The sequence below is a fragment of the Melanaphis sacchari genome, unplaced genomic scaffold (assembly GCF_002803265.2).
Source record: "Melanaphis sacchari strain LSU unplaced genomic scaffold, SCAv2.0 Contig225_pilon_pilon, whole genome shotgun sequence".
NCBI classification, from domain to species: domain Eukaryota; kingdom Metazoa; phylum Arthropoda; class Insecta; order Hemiptera; family Aphididae; genus Melanaphis; species Melanaphis sacchari.
In genome coordinates, this window is record NW_020271102.1 from 107,529 (window position 1) to 121,672 (window position 14,144).

Below are 14,144 nucleotides of genomic sequence, written 5' to 3' on the forward strand. Positions count from 1 at the left end.
TTAAATTAATAACAGTACACAAAAAAAATACATGTAAAGAAAACCCGTTTCAATACACCATATAATCATGTATATTATGATACAATGTATTTGGTACAGGCAGTATAATATATACAAAAAAAAAAAATTAATGACTCGGTTTTGCTTAAAAAGTGCTAAAAAAGCTTGGCACAGTTAAAAAACTACCTAATATAAGTTACTTAAAAAAACTTAACATCATTACAAAAAATAATAATAATAATAATAATAATAATAATGATAGTAAAATGAAACAGCTAAATATTTCATTTTATATCAGAGTTAGAAAAACTCTAAAAGTTACAAAAAAAAAAAAAAAAATGTCTGTACATCAACAACAAAATATACATAAGAACATTAAAATTTCATAAATCAATATTATTACACAGTTTTGTCAATTAACATTAAATAATAATGAGAAAAATTTATGTGAACACAATGGTTGTTTTTGATTTCCAGTCAAGTTGAATAAAAATGTGTTATACTATTATAATATGTTATATTATTCTACTCCTTTAATTTATATTAAATATACATATTCAACAAACTATTACAACTAATAAATATATTTTCCATATATTATCATTGTGTTTCAACATAATTTAGTCAAATTGCACAAGATAGAAAAAAAACAAACTAATACAGCATGAAAATGTTCAATTTATTACAGAATTCGAGTTATTTGCTTATTTTTTATCTTTTCTTTTTTAAGGAAGACTCGACATTTACTTAAATAAATAAAAAAGGGGGGACCTTATTATTATTCCATTATTTGCAGAAATCGTATGAAACATCTTTAAGTTTATTTATATAACATATATTATAATAGTATATACTTTATAAATTATAAATTATAAATTACCTACTGGCTTTCACATCAGGTACATATTAAAACTGTGTGGTAACAAACTATATTATTTTTAATTAAACAATAATAGGTATAGTTAAATTTAATAGATTTACATATTTTTCAATATGTATATTATATTTGATACACATTGCTATTAGGTACTAATATTCTTATTATTAATTTGCATACTTGAAATACATAAAACGTAATGAAAAAAATTGTTGGATGATACAATAACGCACGCCAACATTAACAACAAAAACTCACTTAATAATAAATCAATCTACCATGTTTTCTAAAATAACATTCTTTTTCTCTTTTTTTTTATAAGCCTAATAAAATTATAAAATCCCATAATTATTATTGTGCATGCAAAACATATATAATCTATAAAATATTATTTATGCTTATTATTATTCATTTTTTTTTTTTTTTTTTAAGTAAGGTTAGTGTATAGTATTGCAGAATTAAGGCACTTACTAATTTGTACTGAATTTTTCTCTAGTCCGAGGGAAAAGGGTATATTGTTCTTCAAAACTATAATCATAATTATAACTTTTTTTTATATAATATATATATATATATACACATATTTTAAAATATAATATTTATTATATGTTGTCATCTTACAATCATTAAAGTTTATCTACCTTTATGTGTATATTAAAGTATTAGGAAATGTATAAATATTATACGTGATTGCTTTTTTTCATTATTATTTTTAATATTATTAATATTTCGTGCGATATTATATGTAATATGTATGCAAATAAATAATAATTAGATACTATGGAAAAAAATTAAAAATACTAACTTTTCCCAAATTTAGGTATTTTTTATTATTTTATGCGTATTAATATTGAAACGATGTATACAAATTCGTCCATTTACTATTTAGTTATATGTATTGAAAAAGTACACATAAATATAAAAATATTCCATTGATTACACAATTTTAAGCATGAAAAGAAATCTCAGCATCTAACAAAAAAAATTCCAAAACAGTTGCTGAGACAATATACTGTGTTAACCGGTCGCCAAAGTTTCTACTCATACTTAAAAGAAAATATGTTTTAAAATTTAACAGGCCAACTAATAACGCCCTACAAATATTGAAAAATCAAGTATTAAATTGAGCTCTTTCATAACCATGCTCTATTATTTTTTTAGTGTACCATTCCTATTTTATCCTCTAATAATTATTGAAAAAAAAAACAAACAAAAATTGGCACAGCAACTTTTAACATAAATAATTTAAAACAAATAACAAAAAAATTCAAATAAATAAATAAAAATAATCCTAAACTAAAAATTCATAACAAAAAAAAGAAAATTAAATTATACATACATATATATAAATTCAGAATAAATTGTCAGGAAATTAAGAAAATCAAATAAACAATATTTTAAATTAGGTTATTTACATAAGACAAGAAAATTCAACAACATATTGTTATTGTTAGACATAAAATAATAATAATAATAACTATATTACTATTACTTTATGCATATTTAATATTTATACACATATATTATACTTGTAGTACTGAATAAATATTATAAAAAGCTTGTATAATTTATAAATATTATTATTTACTTTTATTTTTATTTTTATTTTTTTTAAGGAGAGATCAATTGTCGGTGGTAGCAATATTAAATTAAATAATAATAATTAATAATAATAAGTAAACAGCAAGCTGCAATTATAATAATCAGTCGATGGATTCCGATTTGATCAACACTGATGTGGCTGTAATGGTAGCAGTGGTAGCGGCCATGATGTTGGACTGTAGATTATGGGGTGGAGGTGTTTTGGGCAGACATGATGGTGAGGTTATCACGGACACTGGACTACACCTCTTGTTCATTAATGGCAAACTATTGGATTTACTGTGTTCTTGGTCAATACCACCGCTGTTTTCCCATTTAATCATCATACAGTCTTCTACTAAGAACGGATCTTCTTTGTTCGTATGCCTCTTCTGTTAGCAAACAAAAAAAAATATTATCAAACAATTTTTAAACATAAAGTGGCGCTAATTTAATAGTATAATAATACGTTTAATTTGACCGATTAACGTCTATCAGTTCTGATTTATGACATTCACGCACCGTGTTCAATTGGTTTTTAAGTATTTCGTTCTCTCGGATGAGTTGCTGATTTTTTGATTCGACTTTTTCAAGCCGCAGGGCAATCCGCTCGACCAATCCGATCACTTGCTGTCGCGTCGTCTCCTTAGCATCGCTTAAGGCATCCAAAACAGCGGCCACTTGCTCCATAACACTGGCGGCTGTAAAATCGACAATCGACAATTATAATAAATCACTGATACTATTTTATATTATATTCGTATAAGAAAATCTGTTTAGACAAAACACGTCTACTCGATAGCTCGACGGGTAAATTTATTACTCACCAACACTGTTGTATCTCCTCTCGGACTCTTGAGTAGGGATAATATCTTTATTTTCCTGTTCATCGTCCTCTTTGTCTTTAAATTTTACCTGAAAGATCATCCAAATATTTATTTATAATAACATTACGATAACACGAATAACACTATTGGAGGACTTGCGTGTACAATGTGCTGCCTACACACGCGGCGTAATGACGTTACTCACCGTCGGTTTGGCGGTGTTGTTGTTGTTATTACTGCTGTTATTATTATTATTGTTGTTGTTGTTGACATTGTTAGAGTTTTGATAGTGAAGGTTGTGGTGATGGCCCAGGATATTGCTAGCGTTAGCATTGCCGTTGTGTTTGGTGGGAGGCGCCAACGCAACGTTCGGTTGAAAACTCCTGCCGAACTGTTCGGACTGCGTGTGAGATATGACTTTTTGCGGATCCACTAGCCTCGGCGGTCTCTCCCTCTTGATCAAACTGCGTTACGGTAAAAGAAACATTTGAAATTAGTGAAACGAAGAAGAAAAAAAATGCCCGTCTGGAAATCGACGCAAAAGCGCGGCAATGTATCTAACCTGTCGTTTCTGTACAGATGATGCGAGTTGTTCATGTACATGGCAGCGGGCGGCGGAACCCACGCACCGTAGAAATAGTGAAATGGGTCCACCATGTAATTAGGCAACGTGGGTGCCATGCTCAGCGCCGAGTAGTAAGCCGCCGTGGGCAACGCGGGCGGCGTGTCCTCGAGCTTTGTCCTCTTCAACGACGGCGGCGGCGTCTCGGCCCTGGACGGGCGAACCGTACATGAAACGGGCACAAGTTCCATCAACTGAAAGAAAAAAGAAAAAAATACCGATTAATTATCACGCAGGCATCGGATATAAGTTATTTTTATTTTACATATGTCTCCCGATTAAAATTTTAATAAGATGTTATGAACTGCAGCGTTTAGAAACGACTTTTTGGCGATTAATACATCGATCCTCACAACCCATCGATTATAGATAATGATTTTGCAACTGATACCATAATATTCGTTAACTCACGTCGTTACATTAAGTACCAATTCACGAGTAACGCCGTTACAAAACGTATCTCTGTCCGCTAACATCTCAAAGACTAATGTTTATGACGGTTTTTAATTGAAAATTGAAAATATTTTCACAATAAATCTATTAGGTTCTTTTAAATGTTCAAAAATAGGATTTTCAATATCTTTTCGAACCGTGTTTTAAATTAAATTTGTTATTTTCGTGTTTGCACCCATACCCATCCGTGGATTTCTACTAGAGACTACGGCTTTTGTCGCACCTGTGCAATTTGTCACGCGCACATTGGCAGATGAATTGCAATTTCGAATTACATCGATTCGGCAAATACGTGTGTGGCGCAACGTACGAGCTGCAAGCCGCGATTACGAATGAGTACCTGCTACATATTAAATAATTTAATTTTTTTTCGAATTGAAATCACGGCTTATACTTCGATTTCGGTGATAATAATAATATAAATAATATAAATTTGACAGATTTCTCATGGATGAGACGGAGAAACTCAATATTCACAAAATCCCGAAGCCTATTCAGAAATATTTTTTTGTTGTTACTGTTGCTTTGCCTACACGTACCGCGGTCGCGAGAGGAAGAGTAGATGGAACCAAAGGTGATGATTAATTAGACACGATACCTATTTTTTATGATCAATTATTTTATTATATTCGTGTAATTTTATTAGAAGCGAAATACGCATTCATTGCTTGTTGTAAAATTTCTTCTGCCGTGTAACTGTGACCACGAAACACGTCACGTGCGCAATTAGTCAGGCCGGAATCGAATCGTGTTAATGGACCATTATTATAGAAGTACTATTATATAACAAAAACGATGATGAAGATGGTGAGACGGGCTTTTCAAACGTACCGATCTCAACGTTTTCGATACTTTAAAACGTACAGGATTGCGGCAAAAAACAAAAAAGGGGTCAATGGAATTAAATTTCTATATAATATTAAAATCTTCATTAAAAAATCCTGTGCATTATTATTATGTGTATTGTTTATATCGATTTTTCCTATTCTGAAAACTTTTTCAGGCAAACGTTCAAAGAAACGTGCATTTATTAGTACATATATTACACACTATAAAAAAATAGAAATATAATATATAAACGTAGATATAATCTTATCTGAGGTATGTATATTTATTACAACAAGAGCGTTTAAATCGATCGTTGTGAGCACAAAGCACCCTCCTCCATTCATAGAAAATACGACGCAAAATATAACAATAATGTAATAAAAAAATAAAAATAAAAATATAAATATTCGAGCAAGTCTATACACAAAGAATGAATATCAAATAAAAATGTAATGGTGAAACCAATACGATAAAGGACTGGATTTATGCCGATATGTGATAGGTTGAGAATACACCATGGTTACAATTATTTGAGAAAAAAAATCAAATAATTTACAGCGCAGAACAACAGATTGAGTTATTACATCGTCACGATAACACAATAAAATGGGTTGGACATTTTCAAAACGAAATCTTTTTTTTTTTTTTTAATTATTTACTGTTATTCATTATTAAGCGTAATTTTTAAATTATAACGATAAAGCACACTATCAAAATATAAAAACAAATATGTAAACTAATAACTGAAAAACTTGTCCTTTTTACGGTAATTAGCAAATGTTTGTAAATGCGACAACGTTCTTAGCGCTACGGACTAAAACAACATCATAAGGGTCGGAGAGCCTTTATATAATATTATAATATTGTGCATTAGAAAATATTTTCAAAACAATACACTATGATATTGTCATAGGTATAGGTTATAGATATGATTATGCATATATTCGCGTATCATCAACATTTTATCGAAAACAGGTCAAATACTGTGGCGGCGGCGGTCTGAGCGAGAAAATCGATTTCGGCGAAATACTCCGTCGTCGTGTAAAGCGTGGTTGCGGCGGCGGTATCACCACAAACTCGACTAAAGAGAGAAAAATTGGCTTGGCGGCGCGTCGAGGGATATAATCGATAAGGGGCGTGGTTTGGAGGGTGGCACGCATTGCAATACATGTCGCATATTAATAAAACTATATTATACAAGTACATTGCACACTCACACGCGCGCACGCGCGGGCGTTTATAAAAATAAATTGTGCGAAATGCAAAAAAACATTAAGCAGAAAAAAAATTATTAATTGTACCAAAGTAGAAATAATATTACGAGACGAAAAGTCAACCGCGAAGGCCGACATGCGAACGGAAGTGGAGGCGGTAGCGTTCGATAGGCTTTAAATGCTCACCGACGTCGTCATCCGGGCCACCTCATTTTGGGGGGTGCAAACCTGCAGAGCGTCTCGGTTGACGAGTTGGTGTTGAGTGGGGGGGAGGTTGGATTATAGTAAATTCGCAGCAACGAGCGAACCACGAGCATCGCACTAGAATCGGAAGAAAACCATTTCTCGATCGAGTAAACGAATACGACACGTACGTCAGTCAGGTACTTAACACGCGTCGCATGTGCAAGTGGACGTCTGATGAGAAACGCTGCAAAAAATTTGTCACGCGCCCCGTGTACGATACAATAAATTGAAAATTATTACAATTACTTTCCTAAATACGTATGCCAGCCAACGGATAATTAATAATAATAATAATAATAATAATAATAATGTGATGATGATCGAAATCGAACCCCCGGGGTTGCGTATTGATCCGTCTGGCGATGACGTCACGTCCAGACATCCCTTGCAGACGGCGGTAGCGGTGGCGGCGACGTGAAGCTGCCGAGCGCCGGGCGAGGGTGCGCGGTTGCAACGGTCGAGGGGTGTCGGATGTGTGCGTGTGTGTGTGTGTGTGTATGTGTGGGAGACAAAGGGTAGTATATAGTCGTTGAGAACGCGGGGGCGTCGGGACACGTGGAGGCGGCGGCGGGCTGCAGATCGAATCCGAGCGCATCGCGTCTGGCGGCGCCCCGCAAAGTTTGCGTTTATATATGGTGCACACATATACGATATTGTAATAATGTATTATTTTTATTATTATCCTCATTATATATATATATGTGTGTGTGTGTGTGTGTACAATGTGCGCGTGGAGGATACGAGTGCGAAAAATATAATAAACCACGTGTGTGTGCGTACCGGCGTGCTGAATGTAATATATGTGCACTGTGCAACGTGCGGCGCGGAGATGACGGGGCGGATTCGCCGCGGGACGCGCGAGACATAATACGATATAATATAATGTAATGTATACGTACGTATATATATATAAGTATAAGTGTACGTTTTTCGAAAAGAACAAAAATCTCATACTATATACCACCACCGACCGAGCGTCGAGCGGTCCGCGTTTGGTCTGAGCTGCACGAAACGCGTAACCCGTAAAACGTCAATGGGTTGTATATAGGCATTTAACCTATACACTCGTGTATTATATTATTCATACACTATTTTACACCCACGATACGCGTAAATAATACGCATAATACGAACAAAAAAAAAAAAAAAAAAAAATAGGTATACATAGGTATTATATATTATATATTGTAAATTATGTATATAATCCGAGTCGAAATGAAATGCGTATGTGTGCGGCTTTTCTTTAGACGGGGCGGAAAAAAAAAATACAAATCTCTGTTCGACGGGTACTGGAATGCACGTGCAGCGGGTGATCGCCTGCTGCAGTGGGTCGTTACACGACGATGATAACGTATGCAACGCCTGCGATAATAATATATAATATCGTGTTTTATAACCGGGCGGTCGAAAATTGCGCCGCATTCATTGCCGCCAATCGTCGGACAGTGTTTCGGGGGGTAGAAATAGGTGCGACGAAGGTCGGGGACACGGGCCGTGTCGGTAATGTGACGTGGCAAGGCGAGTGGTTGGTAAGAATAATAATAATAATAAAATAATTATATAGATGGTATATCATACGGACACGTCTGGTTTTCACGAACGGGTCGGCAAGAATATAAGACAGGTATAATACAATAATAAGATTATATCGATTGTCTGACTCAAAATTACGTATCTATATAGTTTGAAAAGGTGAAATGCGTAGGGTATAGCAACAATTTTTTGAGGGACTACGTCTTTTCTAAAATTTGTACAATATTATGTTAAATACTAATGGTTTCAATTCGGATAGGGGAGGGGAAACTAATTCTTCATATGTGACTTGTACGTCGTGCGCCCTGCCCATGTTACCTGATGATATTATACGATATTGCACACAGTGATGCTAAAACCGATGTCAAAATCGATATATCGCTATTTCGATATATAAATATTTTCAATATCGATATATTGATAATATTCCTCCAAAAATAACGATATAATATATCAATATCGATATTTAATTGAGACAATTTTTTTGAATAATATTATTGTAACTGAATCAAAATGGGTTTTTTTCTGCTCTTTCAGTGCTTTTTACTACCTCATTTTTTTTTTACCGTAGTAATGTCCCTCCCCAAAGAAAATTTCTGGATCTAACCCTCTCACCATCTGATCAAATAACACTAATATCAGAACAAAAATATCGACATTTAAATATCGATGTAAAACTATCAATATTTTTTCACAAAATATCGACATTTCGATATTGTCAATATTTTTTTCGCATTCCTAATTGCACATACATTTACATACACACCTAGGCGACGGCCGTTTTTAGTTTTATAATGGCGTGTGTGTGTAGAAAACACGACGAACAGACTCGCGTTTACTCGGACACACGCAGTTGTAGTTACGTGGAGATTTACCGCGCGATAACGCCACCGAATTAATTTTTTGCCAAACGCAGAACAAAGGATTTCGTTTTTTATTCAATATTGTTTTTAGCAAACCGTTCTCGAAGAATTATTGAAATCTCTCTAAATACTTGTATATAATGTGGTCAGAAAAAATATAGCATACGTTTTTATCTCATTGTCGTCCGCAAACGAGTTTCATTTGGCGCCGGACGCAACACAACGATATTATATCATAGTATATAAGGTGATGCAATTCACTGTCTACACTCGCATTTTTTCATATAAGTATTCTGAAAAACTTAAATTTTTTTATTGTTATAATTTTTTAAGGTTTTTAAAATGTTTATAACTAATCAATTACTCGTTTGTAATTTGATTCAGATGCGTCGAAGTGCTCTAAAATTATTCATGATATAATTTGTATAAAAATTATATTTGTTCAATAATGTCGGTTTGAATCACATAAACTTATGTAAAAATTGCTACAATACTTTTCGAAATAATTAGTGCAGACACTCAACGGATTACCTTGTATATCATATTTTAACTTTCCTATTAGCAGTGGTTTTCAAACTTTTATTAAACACTGGACACCGCGCTCTTTAAAACATTTTCACGGCGCATTGACCTTTTTAATTAATTAGATGAACAAAATTGTTTTGAGTTATAATTATATACATTTAATTAGAAATGTGAGCTTGATGAGCTAACAAATTTTTATTAATTATAATTAAGTATTAATTATTACATTTATTTACAAAAAAAATGTAGTTAGTACACACATTTAATGAGAAATATGTGCCTGGTGGGCGTGACAAATATATTTAATGTTAAGACGAATAGTTGATAGACATTATAGACATTTACGCATTTAATTCCTCAATGAATTTAGTTATATATATATATATATTCGTAAGAGCTGAAAACTTTTGTTTACAAAGATATGAAGTTGAAAATGACAAAATAATAGTCAAAGCTTTCATAGGTATTTCTAGATAACATATAGATATTCTTCAGAAACATATATTATTCAGAATTTATTGAGGGCGATCTCTTTGAATTTCAATTGCAATTTTCGATCATTTTTAATTGAACAGAGATTTCCTTCATCGGCAATAGTTTATAATCAACCAAGTCATTAATAGACACGTCGAAAAGATCTCGTACCCAGTCGTAATTTTTAATATCAACACTTGGAAAATATTTATTCATTTTTACTTCAAACAGTGCGATAGATTCTACTATTAAAGACAAAACGCTGTCATCCACATCTAGCAAAGCAGCAGGTACGTGAAACCATAATTCGATTACCATGATTAACTTTAGTTTTCCACGGATTTATTTAGTTATATAACAATTCAATGTAGCCGGTAATTTATGGAAAACATTTTTCAGAAGACCGCGGTATACTTAGCGAATGTTCGCGGCACCCAGTTTGAAAACCACTGCTAGGTATATATACGATTATTGTTATAAGATTATTATTCCGTTTCCACGGGTAATATGATTTAAATTATCGCTGTTGGGTATATATGTATCGGGATAAAAGAGAAAAAAATCATACATCCAAGGGCAATTATTATTACAACACGGTCGTGTTTTTTCAGTCTTTTTTTTTATATATATATAGTACAGTACCTATACACATATTAAATATTTATACATAATCAGAATAACTTATAAACCGCTCGGCAAAACAATAGAGGGACACGCGGAATAATCATAATATAATACGCATTTATAATAATAGTGTAACCTGTGACTATTATGTGCGTACGTATATAGATCCATTATATTATATAGTAATATTGTCGGCGTGTCTATTAGGCGGAGGATTCTGCGGAACTCTTTTGTGACCGGTCGGTTTTTGCCGACAAAACGTCGACGACGACGATTATTTTAAGTTGTTTATTATTACGTCTTTCTCACGTAGGTAGTAGGTACCATACTACTATATTATGAATAATATAATATATATATGTGCTTATGAAACGGCCATATTATAATCGCTGAGCACAATATAATATTATAATACACATGGCCGATTATTCCGTCTTCACTCTACTAATAAGAATTGAATTTTATTTATTCCCTAAAAATCCTGGCCACGACGTACGACGCTCGCACACACAAACACGATAATATATATTATTTCCCTGTCGTCTTGCTGCTGCCTGCAGATTGCGGGACGCGTAATAACACAGGTTACAAACCGGTTTATTTTTCGTTTTCCTCTCGGCCCGTCTTATACATTGTACGACATACAGAATGATTCACCAAGCATGCTCTCCCCCTGTTTCTTTAATTATGCAATTTATCAAAATCGAATGATTGGAATTTTTGAGTATGTATGCTCAAGGACCATTTTTCAAATTCTAAAGCTGTGTCCTGTAAAAACACAAACTCTGATTTTCAAATGAGAACCCTCGATTTTTATTGTAAAATAGGTCCAATAGGTCTGGAAGATAAAATGGGAAAATGGCGAATTGAAAATTGTGATTATTAGTCTTAATACATTAATACATCGTATGATTTGTAAAAATGTCTCAACTTTAATAAATAGACACAAATATACACAACGTTATATTTATTTTATATTTTTTTTAAACGATTTGCAAGTACTAATATCCTCGCATAAACATTTTATAAACTGAGAAACCGCATAATCGTTCGAATACCGAATCGAGAAAACATTTAATAATTTTCCTAATAAATTCCAAAAAAAATTCAAAACGTCAACATTTTCAAAAAAGCTATTTACCAAACGATTGTCGCTACAAAACGAGGATTGTCGATTAGAAAAAAAACAAAAGAAACACAAACCTTTGTACCTATATATATATATATTACCACAAGACACGTCATTTAAGTAGTACAGAAAATCTCAAGGATTTGAAACTGTGTTCTCGGTGTATACTCGAAAAAATTTCAAAAATCAACTAACAAGTCTTATGTGCTACGGGAAAAAACGGGGTGTACCGTGAACACGAATCACCCTGTACATATGCAATATGCACGTGTACATGTTATTTTACTCTCGAATCGTTATATTATTTCTTCACGCGCACTCACGCACACACATACACACACACACACACACACACACACACACACACACACACACACTTATCGCGTCAGGTCCCATTACCTGCACCGGATGGTCTCCTCCTTCGCGGTGGTGCGCAATAATACATCGCGAGTACCCCGGAGACGCGTACCGCGGCGGCGGCGGCGACCGTTGCATGCGCACATCACACTCGGGTCTCGGACGGTTGCAGTGGCGGCAACAGCGGCGCGATTATATTATATCGGCGGCCACAGCATCACGTCGTCGCGCATCTGTTCGACAGCTGTTGTTCGGACGACCAGAGAGCATTTTTGTTATACTCGCACACGCATTTTTATATAATATATTATAATATAATATTATATATGATATCCGCGCGCGCTAAGACCATTGTCTGCCACCGCTGCTGTTGCTGTTGCTGCAGCCGTCTCCGCCTCAAAAGCCACTGCTGTTGCAGTGTGTTTGCCATGCTTACTGCGTGTGTCCGCGATGTACGTTAATCGCCGTATACACCACGGACTGCGATCCCATTACCAAGGCCGCCGAACCGTCGGCATTTATTTATTATTATTATTATTATTATTATAACTGTTATATATGATTCGATTACAACGCGAGACGTAATAATATATAATAATAATAATAATAATAATAATAATAATAATAATAACAAACCCGCTGCAGACGTCATGATAACCTAACCACTACGCAGAATGGCCCGACGGGACGTGGGCCGAGTGAGAAGAAAAACGAAGAGGAAGAAAATTATTGGATACACGGTTTAAAAACTGACCTCCGAATCTGTTGATAGTAAAAAAAAAAAAATTAAAATACGTAGCGTGTTTTAAGAATAATAATTGTTTGCAAAGCTATATATTATGTACGCTTAGATAGGTACCTGATATCATGCCAGATCAACGTGAAAGAGAGAGAGACGATGTATATGCTAGAGAAAATGGTGACGACCGGTTTGCTCGTTTTTTTTTTACCTCTCGTTAACATATTTATATTAATTTCTATCGCTACGATTTCTCATAAGAGACTTTTAATTAATTTCAGAGAACCTAAATCGTCTGTAGAACATTGAACGAAATAATAATACTATCGTCATTATAAAACAACTAGTTTTATTTTATTTTCATTTAACTATACTTATATGTGTTAAAACGATTAAACCAAATAATCGACATTCAAGATAATAAGTAATAAAACACTAATTAATATTTTAGATAAATAACTCGTAAAAAATAAACAATCACGGAAAGGGGTTTAAACCACGATAACTTGTATAATATGTACTGTATTATGTAAAGGTACATTTTTTTCTTTTCATGTTTTATGACGATATTTTAAAGTTGTATATTACTTCAATATTTATAAAAAATGTAAACTATTGAACGCAAAATCAATATCTAATCTTGCACGCGTTTACTATTACGTACGCTTAACATAATTTATAGGTACACCGTACATAAAACACGTACAGTAAGTACGCAAAAATCTTAACATAATATCTAAGTGTAAGGTGTGTCAACACCTATAACGCTCCAAAACAAGAAAAAATGAATAAATAATAATAAATTAAAATCCGACACACAAGCATAAAAATAAAAAAAACCGCCGCCGATGTTCAGCAACGACACGGGTGATGGTACGCAATTAATTTAATTGCGAAGCAACATTCGATTTAGCAAAAAAAAATTCACAGCAATGTATTTGAAAATCATTAATCAGACAACAGCAAATGGATGGGAGGCGGTTACGGTTGAACAAGGTATTAATTTTTGATGATCTTAAGGTGCAGGTTATATAAGCGTACACACGTTATTATATAATATCTGTACCTAAAATACCTCTGACATTTTTTTTGTTCTATGCCGACTTATCCCGCCGACCGTATGGCGGCGAAACAACCGAAATGTATCGAATGCAATAACAATCTTATAAGCGCGATTACCAAACTAAGTGATTGCTATTCGAGTTGAATTCAAAATCGGTATACAACATCGTTTCTGACTGTTTCCTCAAAA

At 33.5% G+C, this 14,144-nt stretch overlaps 1 protein-coding gene across 2 annotated transcripts in view; it reads right to left on the bottom strand.

Annotated features, from left to right (window-relative positions):
* Positions 1–2,423: 2,423 nt before the first annotated feature.
* The window catches only part of LOC112594260 (ski oncogene), a gene marked incomplete at its 5' end in the record, with an annotated part of 50,885 nt that continues 39,164 nt past the window's right edge, over positions 2,424–14,144 (bottom strand). The window contains 5 exon segments of one of the 2 annotated variants that reach the window (XM_025338954.1): positions 2,424–2,850; positions 2,981–3,159; positions 3,286–3,373; positions 3,491–3,749; positions 3,848–4,101. In XM_025338954.1, coding sequence (XP_025194739.1) covers positions 2,581–2,850; positions 2,981–3,159; positions 3,286–3,373; positions 3,491–3,749; positions 3,848–4,101 — 1,050 coding nt within the window. In that variant the 3' untranslated portion in view covers positions 2,424–2,580. 2 annotated transcript variants of the gene reach the window in all.